The sequence below is a fragment of the Dunckerocampus dactyliophorus genome, chromosome 5, assembly GCF_027744805.1.
Source record: "Dunckerocampus dactyliophorus isolate RoL2022-P2 chromosome 5, RoL_Ddac_1.1, whole genome shotgun sequence".
Taxonomy (NCBI): Eukaryota; Metazoa; Chordata; class Actinopteri; order Syngnathiformes; family Syngnathidae; genus Dunckerocampus; species Dunckerocampus dactyliophorus.
Window position 1 is genome coordinate 1166490 of NC_072823.1, and position 12425 is coordinate 1178914.

Here is a 12425-nt window from a genome sequence, read left to right on the forward strand (position 1 = left end):
AAATAAAGAGACGCAATCTGCAAGGAAACGCTACATGTCGTCCTCATTTTGCTGTTCTGCCTGCATTTCCATTCAGGTAATTTATCTGCCTTATGGTGCCCACGCCTGGGACCCGTAACACTTACTAGAATCATTCTAAATCATCTCACATTGCTAATTGTATCAATACTCACGTCAGAATCGTTCTGAAGGGTGAGTTCAGTCTGGTGTGTGTGTCCAGGGGATACACGCATGAGAAAGGAAAGCCCATGGGCAGAGAGTAAGGACTATTCTTGGCTGGATCGATGAATAACGTGTTGGAGTAGATGACATGTGTGCCGTTGGTCTGAAAAACAGATGAGAACATTTCATCACATACAGCCTTTTATTGTGAAGAGATGATCAAGGACTTTAGTCCAGATGTGTGTCTGCTTTTTACCTTCATTTTGTTTCCACAGGTACCTTCCTCAGTGTCAACTTTGTACCACACGACACTTGATTGCTCTATGGCCTGGAAACACTTGGGGTCTGCCAGTCTGCCACGGAGTGGGTTATAACCAGCGCGTCTTGTGCTAACTGAATCCACACCCACTCCGATTTCGTCAGAGTCACAAATAATGTCACTGAGGAATGGAGGATCCAATTCTAAAGAAAACATGATGGGGACAGCCATTTCATTTCCTGTGTGTTATATGCCACAATATGAAAATACATGTCACCTTCACAAATATCACATTGCTGTAGATCATGACATGGATCATCCTAGACTTTACATGTGCTAGCATGGGCGCTCATAGCAGGAGGTGACTAATATTGTTACACCACATGGGTCCAGACTAAAGGTTTCACTGTCTTTCATTTTACCTTCACAATCCGGAATGCAAGAGGAACTCTTGCGGTCACACAGGATGAAGCTGCAGTGGAGGTAAACATCTTGGTATTCTCCCTGAAAAGCGAAGGGTAGGGTGGAGAAACGAGCCTGGTGGGATGAGCCACTCTTAAACTCAAACACTTGTTGGCGGTCAGTGGGACATCTAAGAAAAACAAAGTTTATCATCAGCATTCTGCATCGTGTCTTGGAGTATTCACCCCAACTAAGCATAGACATACTTGTTGGAGATGATGGAGTATCGATCAAGTTTGCCACGGTCTGGTGAGCGAGCGACAAAGCATTCCTCCAAAACAACCACCAAGCTGGGATCTCTCATAGAGACCTCCACATATAATGGAGAGCCCACTGGAAGGACCACCACACCTGCTGGATAAGGCTTTTTATAGTCTGATTCCTTGAACAGGACCATAGAGGCTCCCAGTTTGGGACCTGAGCCGACAAAGACAACATCCTTCCTGTAAAGCAAAGACACATAGTCTCATAAGACAAGTTCTCCTCTCATTATTATGGGCCTACATGCAAAGTGCAGCCCGTCTTATTATACCTCATATTTATGTAACGGGTAGGACTCTAATTTGCGACCACTCAGTGTGTTCATGTACTTTGCCGATGCCGTGGATTAAACAAACTTATTTATTCTTCATTCATTAGTTGTCTCTGAGGCCGCACGGTGAATGTTGGCCAACACAGTAACAGTCTGGAGATGGGAAGACCTGGGTTGGATTCTCCCTTGGGCATTTCTTTGTGGAGTTTGCATGTTCTCCCCGTGTGTGGGGGGGGGGTTTCTGGGTACTCCGGTTTCCTCCCACATTCCAAAAACATGCCTGTTAGCTTCATTGGAGACTCTAAATGGTCCATAGGTATGAATGTGAGTGTTTGTCTATATGTGCCCTGCCATTGGCTGGACACCAGTCCAGGGTGTACCCCGACTGTCGCCCCAAGTCAGCTGGGATAGGCTCCAGCATGCCCCCGCGACCCTAATGAGGAGAAGTGGCATAGAAAATGGATGGATGGATGGAGAGGGGAGGTACGTACAGGCCCTCCATTGGGCGATAGTGTAGGTCCACACTAGACAATTCATTTTGCATGATTGCACTTTGGATTTTCAAACTAAAGTTTATTTTAAGAGTTTGCATAGATGCTTAAAAGGATAGTTTGTATTTGTTGACATGAAGCTGTATGACATCCCAGCAGTGGAGTCAATAAAACAGTGACAGACCCTCCCCAATTGGTCCCCCACGCTAAATAATACAAGACGGAACGCCACGGCCATCTTGTTTCTGTGTTTGTTCCACAGTGGAAGAAGATGTGAGCTTCAGTGCGCAGGGAGATTTTTTTGAGGGACCAACTGGGAGACCGAGTGGCTGTTGCTGTGGGGTGGGGATGTCCTACAACTTCATGTCAAAAATCCATACTATCCCTTCAAAGGTGCCATCTGAGCAGTGCTCTAACATTCTGTGTCAATGTAACCCTTATACTTGCCAGTATGGTGGTGGCACCTCCGGGGCTCCAGATTGGAGTGATGGATCATCCTGGTGCTGATTAACCTTTCCACTGCCCCTTCAAGCAAACAGAACTCCGTCACTTTCAAAATAAAATATCAATATTGTACAAACATACCCCGGAAATGTAAAAGATACATTTAATTTGTTGAAATAAAAAGTAATTCCACAATACAATGCTGATCTAAGATGGCAGCAACCTGTGAGGATACAACGTCAGGCTATTTAAAATGTTTCTACTTCACTAGAATCATTCTAAATCATCTCACATTGCTGATTGTATCAATACTCACGGCAGGATCGTTCTGATGGGTGAGTTCAGTCTGGTGTGTGTGGCCAGGGGATACACGCATGAGAAAGGCAACTTCATGGGATGAGAGACATCTTTGCTGAGATAGATGTACAACGTGTTGGAGTAGATGACATGTGTGCTGTTGGTCTGAAAAACAGATGAGAAAGTGAGATGATGACCAAACTTTAGTCCAGATGATTCCAAAACATAGGTCTTGAAAATGAGTAGGTGTGGGACGGACAGGAGAAAGGTTGTCATCAATACTAAATGCAAATCTTCTTGTTTGCCTTGGACATGAAATGAAATGTCTCCAGCACGTGTGTCTGCTTCTTTTTACCTGCACTTTGTTTCCACAGGTACCCGTCTGAGCATCAGTTTCGTACAACACGGTACCATTTTCATCCTTTGTCTGCAAACACTTGCTGTCTTCCAGGTGGCCATGGTATGGGTTATAAACAGCGACACTTATGTCAGTGGAATTCACGCCCACCAGGATTTTGTCAGATCCACAAGTGATGTGACTGAGGAATGGAGGAGCCAATTCTAAAGAAAACATGACAGGGACATTTTTTTCATTTTCTGTGTGTAATATGCCACATATGAAAATTCATGACAGTCACCTTCACAAATATCACACTGATGTAGATCATGACATGGATCACACTGTAGACCAGGGGTCAGAATCTTTTGGCTCAGAGCCACGAAAGCCACGTTTTTTAAAAATACATTTCCATGAGAGCCATATCATATTTTTTAACACTGAATACACCTAGGCTGCACGGTGGTGTAGTGGTTAGCATGGTGGCCACACAGTCACAGTGGGTTGGATTCTCCCTTGGACATTTCTGTGTGGAGTTTGCATGCTGTCCCCGTGTGTGGGGGGGTTTTCCGGGTACTCCGGTTTCCTCCCACATCCCAAAAACATGCATGTTAGCTTCACTGGAGACTCTAAATGGTCCATAGGTATGAATGTGAGTGTTTGTCTATATGTGCCCTGCCATTGGCTGGACACCAAGTCAGTGGGATAGGCTCCAGCATGCAACCCTAATGAGGATAAGCAGCATAGAAAATGGATGGATGGATGAATACAACTAAATGCGTGCATGTTTAGCCAAGATCAACTCGTTCAGAATAGTTACTGTTTTTTATCATGTTTTTATCCTGAAGCTAATCAATCAATAAAATCCTGCAGTGTGTTGTTTTGGCCATCAGCTGGTCTGGGGGGGTTGAAGTCTTCTCATTTATGTCCACTCAGGTTTGCTCGCCAGCTCCACTGTCGTACGAGTCCTTCCGAATCTTCATTCGGTGATGTTGCCCGGGCAACAGTAAAGCCGACCACCCGGATGTGTCCAAGTGCCGCTTTACATCACCGTTTCATCGACGACATTTTAACACTGCAAAACCCCCACCGCCAAATCTGCTGTCTCCACAAAGGGGAATTCCTCTGTCCATTCGTGCTATCAAATGTACCGTGTTCCCCATCTTTTTCATTTTGCCATCTTCTCGTCAAAAGCAAAGACGTAGATGGACGATGCATCGAGTGCGTTTGTCCACTGCTGCCATACGTAAATGCCGTCGCCATATTGGAGGTGTCAAGGCTGGGGTGCAAATGATTCAAGTTAATGTACTTACTTTCATAAAGCGCCTTTCTACAAAGACCTTTACGTTCATTCCTCTTGTTTATACATTCACACACACACTAATATGCTTGGCAAACAGAAGATCAAACAGTCTTTGCTGCCTAACTGTTTCCAAGGTATATTAGTGCACGTGTCAACGTATAAACGAGAGGAATTAAGGTAAACTTCCTTGTAGAAAGGCGCTATGAATGTACAGTATGTACATTTACTTGATTCATTTACAGCGCAGCCTTGACACATCCAACATGGCAGCCATGTTGACATACTGCTCAGCGCGCGATGTAGCGTCTATCTATGCCTATGGTCAAAAGTGTTTGCGCTAGCTAGGTGGGAAGCTTACTGCTTGACCACTCAATGACCCGGTAGGCTACCGCGTTAGCCAATTATAATCGTGTTTGGCCGTCTGACCCAAACACTGTCGACAGGCAGTTTTACTCCATCTACTGATAAAAATGCATCATAAGGTTTTATATTTTCAACAGTTTAACACCAAATATTTAAACCTTGTTTTTCAACTTCATACATTTTGGTAATATTATATTTATATTATTATTATATTATATAATATTATTTCCATAATAATTTCACTTGCTTGTATTTTCTGTAGATTTCTCTTGGAGATCAATCAAGTCTTTATTGATCCGTAACATATTTTCCCCCAACCTATTTTTCCAAAAAACAACTGTTGTTTCTCCTAAAATGACAGTTTTCCTCATAACATGACATAACATGACGAGCTTATTCTCATAAAATTGTTAAATTACAACTTTTTTCCATTAAGATTTGATCGGTTGATTGATTGGTTGATTGGTTTAATTTATTTCAAACATGCATATGTCTGAAAAGGAGTAGGAAAAAGCAGACCTTTTTTAATCCTATCCCCTTTTTGTAGCCCTCCCCTCACTGCAAGACATTTATAAATCTAGAGTCCTACGAAGAACACACGACCTCATCAAGGACAGCACACATCCACAACACTCATTATTCACACTCCTACCGTCAGGCAGACGCTACAGGAGTTTGAAGTCCAGGACCACAAGGCTGGCAAACAGCTTTTACCCACAGGCCATCAGGCTTCTCAACGAAGCACTCGCACACGCCGCACGCAACACACGCACACACTCATAGCACTTTATTATTTATTATTTATTTATTTGTATTATTTACTTGTATTAATGTCTCTTCTGTTGTTGTGGTTTAATTTATTGGTATTTATGTTTCTTATGTTCTTATTCTTTCTTGTGTTTTCTTTCTTTTCTTGGGAGAATGAACAGAATAAGAATGTCATTGCATGGTAGAACTGCTGTTTTACTATGCACATGACAATAAAACTCTTCAATCTTGAATCTCTTGAATATCCATGTCCTCTTTGAATTCAGAGCCAGAATCATTTTCCTTTGTGTTTGACATTGTTGCTAAGCAACGTCTTTGAACTTCAGCAGTTAGCTAGTTAGCTAGACTTGCTAGCAGTATCGGTACTTGTATCTGTACCTCTCGACTATCCAAGTTAAAGTTGGGGGATTCAGCAAGCAGCACTGATCTTGTGTTCATGAAGTGTCGTCAGGAAAGCACTAAAATAGTTAAAATTTCCACTTTCATCAGCAGAGCTCCTGCCATACACGTCCTTCCCCGTCAAGTATATATATATATATATATATATATATATATATATATATATATATATATATATATACAGTATATATATAATATATATTGGATTTTTGGATTTTATCCTCGTCAAATTATTTTTCCATTGCTGCTGACCTTTTTTTTAATTTCCCAACTATTTCAATTTTTATTGCAATAACATTTTGACTTTATTTTTTTAAATCTACATTTTTCCACAACTTCACCAAAAATTACATTATTCATTGTTTTGTTTTTCATTTTATGAGCCTTAAAATGTCTTCTCTTTAATATGTGTGATATTTAACATGTCATGCTTTAAGCTACTAAAATGTTATTTTTTCTCATCTTCAAGGCTATTCTCATTTACTTTGACTTTATTCTTATCAAAGTACAGTTTTACTCCATCTACTGATAAAAATGCATCATAAGGTTTTATATTTTCAACTTTTTTAACATTGGGATTTCTGCAACTTTTACTTTGAAAAAACAAATGTGTAAGAGCCAGAGGCAGACATCAAAGAGCCATGTGTGGCTCCTGAGCCATAGGTTCCCGACCCCTGCCGTAGGTTTTACGTGTAGTAGCATGGGTGTTCTTATCAAGAGGTGGCTAACATTCTGACACCACATGGGTTCACATTAAACATTCTATTTGATTGTAAAACATTCTTTGAATGGAACATACCTGCACAGTAGGCCTGATAACAAAGCCCTGGTTTGACCAGTTTGTAGACGTAGTAGTGAGAACACTTCTTCACATGGATGTTGGTCGTGTACCGGGAGCAATTACCCCACCAGGAACCATACACTGTGCGAGCTACAATTTCATTCCATTGTGTGGGATGAGGGTCTTTCATCCAGATGGCTGTATCGCCTCCACACCTGTATTCCTCTATGCATCTCTCAGGAATACGTGCACTCTTGCCCCCCAGGAGCAGACGATACCAGCCCTTCCACTCAACATCTCGGTCACATTTTAGGCTTTTCCGATCTGAAGCAAACTGTGTGTCTCGCCAGTGGTCATCCAGGGGGGTGTAGATCTCACAAGGGTCGGCACAACGCGTCTTCCCACCACGTTCAATGCAGTCCATGCCTGGTGGGCACACGATGCCGCCACACTTGGACTGGTACGCTGGTGAAGAAAAGACATCACATCGCTGCATGCAGCTGCTAGTTTGCATTTCTTTTCATTCATTCAAATGAAGGCGTGAAAAAGACTCCATGACTCTGACATGCACTGCCTTCACTCATACTGATTTTTTTTACATTTATTATTTTGCAGATTACAAAGCTAAGTTAGTGTGGAACCTTGGTTAGCGTACGCTTGTTGTGTCAGCCAGTTTTTTGGTTTATGTTCACGTTTTACGCCAGAATGTCGCCTACATTTTTCAGGTGTCTTGGATGGATGCTAAAAAAAGCAATAATTCAAGAATGTATTGATCATAACCTGATACCTGAAATCTTTGCAGCGGTGATCAGCAGGAGGAGGAACAGGAGCACCCCTCCAGGGGTCGCCATCTTGGCGCAAACGCAGCGTTCTACTGAAAGACAAGGCGTGATCAGACACATTTTACAAGAAGCAGTCCAGGAGTTGGTGACCATGTTTCACGTAGCACACAATAACTCAGCAAACACATCAATACGCCATCAATAAACACTGCAGCACACGTGCACGTTACGGCAACTTTGACACTTTGATATGTTGGAAAGATGCTAAGACAAAAAGTGCATTTCAGCTTTGTCATACAGGTGAAAAACATCTGGGATTGGCTGGCCTCTTGGGCAAAGTCAGCTGGGGTAGGCTCCAGCATATTCTCGTAAAATTACAATGACAATTTTTTTCAATTACCGTAATATTTTGATTTTATCCTCGTAAAATGTGTTTTTTTTCCATTGCTCCTGACTTTGTTTTTAATTTTCCAACTATTTCAACTGTTATTCCAAGAACATTTTGACTGTTTTGTAAATCCAACTTTTTGCACAACTTGATTGATCATAAATTACAACTTTCTTCATTGTTTTGTTTCTCATAGTACAACCTTAAAGTTGTCTTCTCTTTAATATGTGTAATATAGAACATCTGTCATGCTTTCAGCTACTAAAATGATGTTATTTTCCTCATCTACAAGGCTGTGCTCACTGAAACTTTTCCTTGGTAGATGAACAAGGAACGTCCCCCGCTTTGGAGGAATTTCATCAACGTTCCTGGGACAAAACATGAGGTACTCTTAGCACATCAATGCTGGAAGTCAAAGTGTTAATCCAGTGTCTGACCTTGTCAGAAGGGGAAAAAGATTTCTGAAAACAGTCAAAATATTTTGGAAAAATCAGTCATTTTACATATTGAGGCAAACAAAGCCAACAACGTAAGCTAACCAGAAAAGTCATTGGATGAGAAGAACCTAAATGAGGAAAAATAATTCATTTTATGAGCGTAAAGAGGATCCATTACAGGAAAAGGCATATTTTAAAAAGTGGTCATGTTATGTTCTTGCCAAAATCCTGCAAGAAAGAAACGTACAAGTTGAAATAGTTGGAAAATGTACAAAAACCCAGCAGAATCTTCATAACATGAGTTTATTCCTGGTCAATGTACTTTTCTTGCCCTTTTCTTCTTCAGATTTTCATTTTATTCTCACAACATTTCAGCTGCTGTTTTTGTCTTGCCATTTTTCTTCTCGCAATATTATGACTTTCATTTTCCAAAAATGACAACTTTATTTTCTTGTTTGTCATGATGGCTTGTTGAAAAGATGTTATGCTTGCACGTTATTCTCTTAAAATGACAACTTTTCTGGTGAGTCCAACTTTTTTCCATCAGTCTGCAACACGAAGCGTTTCAATGTCACCTGTATGCTTGTTTGAAATGGATGGAACCATCACCGCAACCAATATTTGGACCTAACTGCTATTTTTTCCATTCTTGCTGTTGTGTTCTTATTCAGTTCTATTTTTAGAAATGCATGCACTTTGGGCAGCCCTGCTTGATGCCTGCTTCAATGTCACACAGGAGAAGAGTATTTAAAAAACCTGAAGTTCCATTTTGCCTCAAAAGAATTGACATTTTTGCGCCATGACTGCTGTAATTTACTTTTGTTAAACCTTGTAGTTAACCTGAGCTGATTCTCATGCAATTACAGCTGCTCTTTATTTGCCAACCATTTCAAATTGCTTGTACATTTTTGTCTTGTACATTTATGACTCCAGTCCCGTAACATATAACTTTTTGCCCAACCTAAATTCCAAAGACCACTTTATTTTGTTTTGTTTCTCATCATTTATAACATTTGTTCTTTCATATTTCAACCCCATGCTACTAAAATGAGATTATTTTTCCTCATCATTTTGCGTCGTTGTTCTCCTAAATTCTATTTTTAGAAAGTGCTGCACTTTGGACAGCCCTGCTTCGGAGGCATTCTATCAATGTTGCTCGGACAAACCCCAGCAAAGATGATGCATCACGTGACGCCTGCCTCAGCGTCACACAGTATTATATTTCATACCATATATGATCACATGATGGCTTATTCTCAGCATGTTGTTGTGTTTCACATACACATCATTATACTGCTATATGTTGACCAGTAGAGGGCACTGTGGGACTGCGGATGGGACCAACAGGAGAGCGCGTGAGTGAGAGAGAAGTGAAGGAGAAAGTTAGAGTTGATGATGATGCAACCGAGCCTAGTTCTAAAGAACTACTCGGCTTGTTATTCTACACCACCCACAGGACACGTGTCATGTTCTATCCACCAACAAGAAATGAACATCTAACAACAAGTGATGGGAAACGATGGCTGTCGCTCACTCGTGACTCGCACATGCGCAACAAGTGGCTGCAAGAGAACGGGCTACTTTCATCACAACAAAGTTGGACGGCAAACTGTTGATATCATCGACATCGTGACGCCCAACACCTGACCACTTTTCTTTGGAAAAAAACCAAGCTATTAAGTTACACATTGTGGACGTTTGGTTTGGTCAAGTCTGAGCAGAACGGGGGCGCGCCGCGAGTGTCCGCCTGTAGAGGGCGCCAATCTGCCACACATAGGAAATGAAGTGACCACAAATACATGAGATTCTTTCTTTACACCTCTCGGCGCCCCCAAAACACCACCACCCTGGGCAATATTGCCCATGTGGCCCGCAGTCAGAACCGCCACTGCGCACGCGCACGCACACACACACACAGCAGAGCAGCTTTCCAAACATAGAAATTGTAATATAAAGCGGCTAAGTGCAAAAAGAGAAGTAGTGCTTCATATGATGAAACAGCCAGTTCGTTCATAATCCATGTCTCTGTCAAAGCATTCTATTTAATACGCCTTCATCCCTTCGATGAAGAAACACGTGGTAAAGTGAGCTGATGGAGCATACATTTCCATGTAAGTCAATACGAAATGACCAATGTTATGAATGATGACTTACCAGTGTGTGCGCTTGTGTGTGTGCGCGTGTTGGCGCTCTTCTCTCCCGCGTCCGCTTGGAGAAATAACTGCAGTCTAAAGCGATGCAGCCTTTCTATCAAGCGTGTCATTTAAAGCCATAAAAGATAGAAAAGATAGTTTCAGCAGCATCATAGAGCCTTGAAGGTAGTGACGGCGTATCCATGATGTCACGTGCTACGTGCATAGCAACGCCAGCGTCCCAACAACGCTCATAAAGTATGGATACGAATCGACGCATGAAAAAGTCACTTCCATATCATATATTACATACATGCAAGCTTTTCTGCTGCAAACCCCCGCCCCCCCCAAAAAACACCCCCCACGTAGCGCCGACGACACAGCAACACAGAGTCAGCAGTATTCCACTACTTGTCATGTGACGTGGACACTCTGTACCTACTTGTTCCACGTATATATTTGATAAGTTGATAGACAGCACATACTGGATTCCTGTCACCTTCTTTTCCACCTTCATGATGAGGGTTGCGTGTGATTGTGTACAAATCAGGTCGTTTGGGATTCATCGACAATAAGATGAACCTTCACAGCTTCAATAAACACACCACCACCAATATTCATACTATCTTGACAATCACAATATTATTATTATTGTATTATTATTATCATATCACAATAATCAGCAGACAGGGAGCGGGGGCCACACCCCAGCAGGCCCACAGCTATCCCCTCCCCGAGGATGGAGACTCCACCCCCACACCGACTGCCAGCCCCCGCAACACAGTAGAGGGTACAGGGAGGGAGACAGAGAGAGAGAGAGAGAGAGAGAGAGAGAGGAAAACCACCCCCGCCCCTCCCAGGTAGGAGACACGCCCCCCTCACCCACAGACCCAGAGAGAGAAAGATAATAAAGACTGAATGAAAATGGAATAAAGGAAGGATTTGAAAAGAAATGAAAAGACTGTCCAACACTACAGCCTGTTTTAGTGACGTCAAGTGAATCCTTTTTGGAAGGAGTTCTCTTGGAGATGAGGAAAGTATCTATCTAGCTATTTATCTATCTTCACCTCACACTGACCATCATGTGTTCACTTCACTTGAATGTGGAAGCTACCGTTCCAAGCACTACTTCCCATTGCGGATGGGTCATATGAAGCTACCCACAACAACCTGTCAACTGAGTGGTCTTCTCATGGAGCTGGACGAAGATGTTTCATGACGGCTTCAAAGGGACATGTGCTTGTCAGTTTTCCCTCCTTTCCTCTCCCACCCAGCCCCTCGTTTATGCAATGTAGCTTGAATAAATGTGGGTGAATGAATTTGGTGTCTGTGTAGCTCAGTTGCTAACACTTCCAATCCCACTTGTTCTTTCTCCGTCTTCAAACATGAAGTGAGCCCCAAATGGCGTCAATGAGCGCAGTCTTTGATTGCTTTGTCAATATGTTGCGGTCCTATCAATAACTCCATAGCTAACAGTGACGGAAGCTGAAGAGCGCTGCTAAACAAGTAGAAAGACAGCAACTTACTTGTTTCTGCAGAGGTGTGTTTGTGCTGCTCATCCCAAGAAGAAGAAGAAGAAAGTGTGCACGGATGTCGGGTGGAGCAGAGCTGATGACTTCCTGGTGCTGACTTCACGGTCACATGCCTGCTAGCGCTCAGGTCGGTCGGCAACATTGTTGACATCTTCCCCTGCGTCCACGCTGTCTTATCTCCTACTTCAAGGCCTCCAAGCATGCTTCAAGCATAGCCCTTCTCACCTGCAGCTTGGGGGAAAGAGCGCCTTACTTCACATCACCTTGTATGTTCCACCAGAGAAATCATTTAATCATCGTTTTAAGCCCTCGCCGTACACTTTAAACATTTTTCTCAGACAGGCATTAACATTTGATCACATTTCTCTCTTGTTGAAACACCCTCAAAGAAGTTCAAACCTTGGTTTGGTTTGGTTTAAATTGATTTGAACATGCGTGCAGGTTCCAGTGGAATACATCTCATCAATCATCCTTTCACTCTTCCACATGTCCAAAAGGAGTAGGAAGAAGCAAAGCTAAGTTAATCCTACCCCGCCCGCCCCCCATCCATTCCACA

At 42.4% G+C, this 12425-nt stretch overlaps 1 protein-coding gene across 7 annotated transcripts in view; it reads right to left on the bottom strand.

Annotated features, from left to right (window-relative positions):
- The window catches only part of LOC129181213 (uncharacterized), a 38620-nt gene extending 26534 nt beyond the window's left edge, over positions 1-12086 (bottom strand). For 3 of the 7 annotated variants that reach the window (XM_054776050.1, XM_054776052.1, XM_054776051.1), the window contains exons 1-10: positions 11864-12086; positions 7386-7472; positions 6617-7063; positions 3003-3208; positions 2667-2812; positions 2354-2431; positions 1090-1326; positions 844-1013; positions 419-624; positions 174-325 (exon numbers count right to left, since the gene is read on the bottom strand). In XM_054776050.1, the coding sequence (XP_054632025.1) occupies positions 174-325; positions 419-624; positions 844-1013; positions 1090-1326; positions 2354-2431; positions 2667-2812; positions 3003-3208; positions 6617-7063; positions 7386-7472; positions 11864-12071 (1937 nt within the window). In that variant the 5' untranslated portion in view covers positions 12072-12086. Of the gene's footprint in view, positions 1-173; positions 326-418; positions 625-843; positions 1014-1089; positions 1327-2353; positions 2432-2666; positions 2813-3002; positions 3209-6616; positions 7064-7385; positions 7473-10359; positions 10484-11863 lie in introns of those variants that run through there. The other 4 variants (XM_054776053.1, XM_054776054.1, XM_054776057.1 and 1 more) reach the window with 4 other exon arrangements.
- Positions 12087-12425: the final 339 nt, after the last annotated feature.